This window comes from Nicrophorus vespilloides, unplaced genomic scaffold (genome assembly GCF_001412225.1).
Source record: "Nicrophorus vespilloides isolate i.1.1-1 unplaced genomic scaffold, Nicve_v1.0, whole genome shotgun sequence".
Classification (NCBI taxonomy): Eukaryota; Metazoa; Arthropoda; class Insecta; order Coleoptera; family Silphidae; genus Nicrophorus; species Nicrophorus vespilloides.
This window is the reverse complement of record NW_017095483.1, coordinates 123458-129468: the sequence shown is the minus strand read 5'-3', so window position 1 is coordinate 129468 and position 6011 is coordinate 123458. Positions and strand designations below refer to the sequence as shown.

Sequence of the window (6011 nt, the reverse complement as noted above, 5' to 3'; positions counted from 1 at the left end):
TAGAGGTGCTTATGAATATTAAATGCAGTATTCTTAATTAGTTTTATTGTACATGTCAGTGTTTTTATTGAGAAGTCAACTATACAAGTGTTGATCTCATATATTATTAACTAAGAGATACATTCCCTTCTTAAGTGTATCCGTTCTTCGGAATATTTCAAAAATTATTCTAAATAATCACGTACAAGTATCCGTTTGTATATTTGACGGCTACGTGAAATATAATAAAATGGTAGTCCACGACAAAAGAAACGTTGCTGTTTTGTTACGACGGCACCTTACATAAACTGGTTACTCAATTATCTATATTACCATATGATTAAAAAGTATTGTTACATGAGATATCTTCAAGAACTTCATTTGAAAAATGTTTAATCCAATAATTTTTGACATAGATTATCGAAAGACCAACAAAAATAATCTTCAAAATAAAGAACTTCTAAAAATGAAAGTCCAAAGAAAAAAAAGCTGATTAAAATAATCTTTAATCGTACAAACAAATTATATTTAGATTTTATAAAAAAGCCACTCAGAATGTTCTACTATCCTTCACTAAATTTCGAAGAAATAAAGCGAACGGTCATCGATGAAGCTTCAGTTCCAGAAGAATCCAAAGACTTCTGCCTCACGCTCAGATAGCAGAACTACAACTCGTCATCGTGGTTTGTATACATGTCACATTTGTGATATGTGTTGTGAAAATACACTACAGAAATGATCCTGTGAAGTATGATCTTAACTTAAAACTGGAAAAAATTGACTAGTAAAGATGCAGGTATAAACTTAAATGTACAAACGAGCTAACATAGCGACATCTGTTAATGTTACTATACATAATCCCCTTCACCAGATTTGTCATTTATGAGATATTCAAATAAATGCTTATCTATGTTTATATTTATCTATTTGAATTATGTAACTGAAAAATTCTAATCATCAGTCGATAGTCTTTATCTCAAATAACATGCATTATGTAATCTTAAAAAAGAATGTGATAATATCTACAACAGTTTGCAACAAAATTATCTGAAACTACAAGAAAAGTAAATAAATGTAGACAAAGATCTTAAATAAATTAAAGTGTTCTCGAATTTATGGCATGCTGCAAATCCCGAGGGTGCAATAAATTTGGGAGTAATTTGATGTAAAGCTCTTAAGCTATTAAAACCGGCTTGGTCGATATCACTGTACATTCATTTATAGTTAAATATCGATAAATAAATTAGAAGACAACAAATAATGTTTTCTTTAAAATGTTATAAAATATATATCTTCAGGGTAAACAAAGTCAACTAATTATAACACTGAAAGTCGGCAACCCGCGAGTCCCAGTATCGCGGTAAAAAATTGAAATGTAGTTCTACAAGAAATTCATCCCAACTATACCAGAGGTCGGCAACCCGCGGCTCTCAGCGTTGTCGTCAGAAATAGACGTATACTTCGCTATAAGGCCGTTCTTTATATGAAAATTATATGAAAATAATTGAATTGTTATATGAAATATACTGTCAACGTAAAGGAGGTATGGATTTATTTGATCCTTTTTCTAAACAGGACATATATTAAAAATGTATATTTACTCCAAAGGGATTGCCGACTTCCTAAACAACACTTTAAAACAATAGATAACTTAATATGTAATAAATAAGCAGTTGATGTGACAAACTCAGCGTTCATCAACCTTTCAGTTTTTACAAAATACTTTTCAACTTTGACACAAGGTGACAACTGTCATTATGCAACCCATAGGTTGAGAAACGTTGATCTAAATTATTATTGAAATTGTTATAAATAATTGTTGAATGTATTTAATTCTAAATAATTTTGTGTTTTTACTTACAGATACTGACGGTTTCAAGATAAAAAGGGAATGCGGATTGGGTCCGTGCAATTTCAACGACGTTATGGCAAGTAAAGGTAAGCATTTTCTTTATAATTTTTGTTAAAAAAAAATATTAACGTAATTTCTATTTCAGGTCTTGGTTTGGATACGTGCGACCGTAGCAGAAAAGAGTACTTCTGCTTGTTCTGCTGCCGCGAAAGCGGATGCAACAAAGGCTCATCTTCGGATGTTTCCTCATCACCATCCAACTATTTGCTGATCCTCGGTGTTGTTCTTTTCAGCATTCTAACCTTATTCAACCGGTTCCAACCGCCCTATTATCCGGAATCCCTTTAAATGATATTGTAAATGAAATCAAATCAGTCAAATTACAAAAGTGTGATATGTTTTTGTTAAATTATTTCTAAGGGTTGTTAGGAAGAAAATGTACACTTGTTTCAGTTCTGACAATGTTAAATGGTATAATAAAAAAATAGCACTGTTTATGTTTGATACAGGTTAGGTCAGAGCCGGTTTTTAGAATGTTATACTTGTAATCGGATAAATTGTAAGTTTATTGTAAATGAGCACAATAAATATGTTAAGTATGTTATTAAAATAAAATCAATTCTGATGGAAGAAATTCGAAACTTTTACTTTACTTAATTATGTAGAATTGTTGCTATTAATTATCTTAATAATATAAATCATACATCATTAATCAGTTGCTGAGGCGAGAACGAATATTAAAAAAGGACGAATATCAAAATTTCTTGTCCTGTTAGAATTAATACACACATCGCTTAAGATTGAGCCGACCGGCTTGGTTTTACGGACGAATATGAAAAAAGACAAATATTGGAGTTCCATTATACTTTCTTATGTTTATGTTGGATTTATGTTTCTTTTTATCTGGTTAATATATTGTTTTTCAATTCTGAAAATAATTAATAACGACGTGATTGTAAGATAAATTTGACATTTTTGACAGCTTAGAAAAGTTATGGATGATCAAAGGTGAAGCATTCCCCAAAAAAACTATTGTCGAAGTCGCTAAGCACCGAAAATAAAAAGTTGCCAGAACTCAAGCACTTATATTTCCCTTAGTGATCAATAGGGGTTGCGATCCCGACAACCGAAAGACCGTCTATTGAAATCCCGACAACCGAAATCCTGTCTGTATTAAAGTCCCGACGCTTAAAATCCCTACTATGTCAAAATCTCGACTACCATAATCCCGACAACCATAAAAATGTTATTGTAGAAATTTATAATAATAAAAGACACTGTCGGGATTTCGATATAGTCGAGATTTCGAACGACGGGATTTCGATACAGTCGGGATTTCGATAGACGGGCTTGGGATTGCCACCGGATCAATAGCTATTTAAAGTGCTACCTCATAATTAAAGTAGATACTATTACTTCTTCTAATATACATATTGAACATGGTATGGTTTAGGAATAAGAGTTTAAAAAAACTGGGGAGGAACTGGTGAAATACTGTTAGAAATTAGGTCGATGTACAACTACAAACAAATATGTTGAGGTAAAAAGGTTGAGAAATGTTGATCTAAACCAGAGGTTCCCAAACTTTTTTGTGTCGTTGACCCCTTGCCATGTTTTTCGGTTTTGGGTAGACCCCCTACTTACCTAATATTATTTTTTTGTAAATTTAAGTTTAAGTTCTTTGCTCTGAGACTGCGCGTATGCTTGTAACAAGATGATACTGGTATATCATTATGTGCAGGTTTTTACAAGTTCATAATATGTTGCGACCACAAAGCGAATGCCTACATCCTACAACATACACAATTTTATAAACATATATAATAAATGTTTTACTTCATAAATTTCACTTCACTTTTATAAATAATGTATATGTCTTTATATTATAAGATAGTAAGAATGTAAGTAAATAGGTACTATCAGTGTATGTTGAGATCCACTATCGTGGACCCCCATTTTTATTTCATGGACCCCCAAACTTTTTTTTCGCTGACGTAGACCCCTTGCAGACTGTTATAGATACCTGGGGGTCGATATAGAACACTTTGGGAATCACTGATCTAAACCGTAACTTAGCTCATATAGAACATGATTTCAGGAAATTTTAATGTTTGAATATAGGTAACCAATAAAACTTTAGTTGATTTTAATTCAAATTTAAAATTTTCATGGAATTTTAATTATTAACTAACCTTAACTTCCTATTTAGGTAATTTTAAATAAAAGTAAATACTAGTAAAATGGAGACAAAAGTTAAGCAATGGATACCGAAAAGAAAATGGTTATATGGCTTTTCATTCCATTTACTAAATTTATAAAGAGAACAATACAAAACAAGTAAATATTTATTACCTTTTATCAAAACGAAGAACTAGTAAAATTCTCTTGGGTCGCCAGTCAAAAAGGTTGAAAAACGCTGTTCTGAACCATAATTTAACATTATTTCAGAATTGAATATAGGCAACCAATTGAACTTTATTTTGAAGCTTCAGATTTCAATAGTCATTGTTTTATTAAGTAATTATTACTATTTTAATTAACTTATACTTTGTTTCATTTTATTAAATAGTTAAGCCTCAACTTCCTGTTTAGGTAATTCTAAATGAAAGGAATCGTCGAAATTGTATTCAAATATAGACAGAAATGGATGAGGCGCATCCATGAATATTTGACAGTTGACAAAAGTTAAGCAGCGGATGGGCGACCTTAATAGATAAAACTTAAGTAATCTACTTGAATATGGTTAATTAGGAAGGAAACCTAACGACAGTTAAAAATATAAGAAAACAACAGATATTTCAAAGCATTTAACTATCTATATATTTAGTTGCACTTTTTGGTTATACTTATCAAATAGTTATGGATTTTCATAAGAACAAATTATGAAAATTGTAAACCATAGTTAGAAACATTTCGCAAAACTAACATCAATTCTGTCATTAGCAAAAATAGTAAAATATACATTATGCATCTGTAATGATTAAATCATTAAAAAATAATTGCATCTGTCTCCAATAACAACCAATGATAAATCAATTATCATCAATAAAAGCGTTTTGTTTACATACATATATATATATATCAAAAGTTTCACCTAACTACAACAAATCCAGTTTGTTAGCAAATCAAAACCAATAGAAATATACACTTACTAAAGATTAAACTATAAATGTAACAAAAGAAAAAAAACAGAGACTAAATTTTGACTAAACTAAATAGGAAAAAGAAACACTTAATGTAAGGTGAATAAGTCAATTGGCAGATTCACAGGCATCAATCCAATCATTGTAGACATCAACAGGCTCCGACAGGAAGTTTATTGTTGTCTGAAAGTCCTCCAGACACACCCGACATGTTATCCTGGCTGTGTTTCGACCCTTGTCCCTGCACAATGGAAACAAATTAATCAATTGACAACTTAACCTCGAATGCGTGGGTGGAAGGTTTGAATGAGTATCTTACATTTTAACATCACAGGACTTCTCGTGGTTGCAGAATGGACAATTGAACTGTTGGTCAAGTGGTTCGATGGCCTTTCTCTTTGATGGGGGCTTCCTTTTCGATTTTCTCCTACCCATCGTTCAAATTTGCCGTCCCGCTTATAAACAATCTACGTAATTCCCTCCAATTTACTGGCCGCACATAGATTACCCACACTCTATGTTTATATTAAGCACATACGCTCTCCAGCTGTATTGGTTAAAACATTATCCAATTGGATGCAACGTGCTCTCAGATGTCTGAAGGTTTTCGGTTTATGGATCTGGCTGCAAAACGAATTTAATTATTAATTGATACTAATTAACTCGGATTTCAAATGTAAATATTAATGTATTGTATAATTTAAGAATATTGGTTTATTTACTCATCATTGCTGACATCTATTGGGAAAGGATTCCACCAAAATTGGAGAGCGCTGCTTGGGATTTGAATAGACAGAAGTAGATGGAGACTGAGTAGAAATTAACAAATACAAATTCAAATTTACACAAAGTTTTCGCTTTATAAATTACATGTCTTATGAATTATATATACTTTTGTAAGCTCGTTTTTATATGACATAGTAATTTTTAATTTCATTTCAAAATACATTTTATCTATCTTAATAGTTTAATCCATTGATTATCCATAATCAGATTAAATTCAAACTAAGTACTTTTTGTTTCATATAACTTGATTT

The 6011-nt window shown here is 31.2% G+C and overlaps 2 protein-coding genes across 2 annotated transcripts; one reads left to right on the top strand and one right to left on the bottom strand.

Annotated features, from left to right (window-relative positions):
- The first annotated feature begins 586 nt into the window (after nt 1-586).
- On the top strand, nt 587-2413 carry LOC108560293. The gene is made up of 3 exons (XM_017917815.1): nt 587-662; nt 1843-1917; nt 1977-2413. The coding sequence occupies exons 1-3, from the start codon at nt 587-589 to the stop codon at nt 2177-2179; spliced, it is 354 nt and encodes a 117-aa protein (XP_017773304.1). The 3' UTR covers nt 2180-2413.
- Nucleotides 2414-4627: 2214 nt separating this feature from the next.
- LOC108560376 (transcription elongation factor 1 homolog) lies at nt 4628-5671 on the bottom strand. Its single transcript, XM_017917930.1, has 2 exons — nt 5294-5671; nt 4628-5215 (listed from the first exon to the last, which is right to left on the bottom strand). Exons 1-2 carry the CDS (start codon nt 5407-5409, stop codon nt 5083-5085), a joined length of 249 nt encoding a protein of 82 aa, XP_017773419.1. The 5' UTR covers nt 5410-5671; the 3' UTR covers nt 4628-5082.
- Between the last annotated feature and the right edge of the window lie 340 nt (nt 5672-6011).

Bases quoted from the DNA above. Each gene is read 5' to 3' on its own strand.
- LOC108560293 (XM_017917815.1), top strand. From the start codon at position 587: ATGAAGCTTCAGTTCCAGAAGAATCCAAAGACTTCTGCCTCACGCTCA. The intron at 663-1,842 runs GTTTGTATACAT...TTTTACTTACAG, and splicing joins AACTACAACTCGTCATCGTG to ATACTGACGGTTTCAAGATA. The intron at 1,918-1,976 runs GTAAGCATTTTC...TTTCTATTTCAG, and splicing joins CGACGTTATGGCAAGTAAAG to GTCTTGGTTTGGATACGTGC.
- LOC108560376 (XM_017917930.1), bottom strand. From the start codon at position 5,409: ATGGGTAGGAGAAAATCGAAAAGGAAGCCCCCATCAAAGAGAAAGGCC. The intron at 5,216-5,293 runs GTAAGATACTCA...TCCATTGTGCAG, and splicing joins AAGTCCTGTGATGTTAAAAT to GGACAAGGGTCGAAACACAG.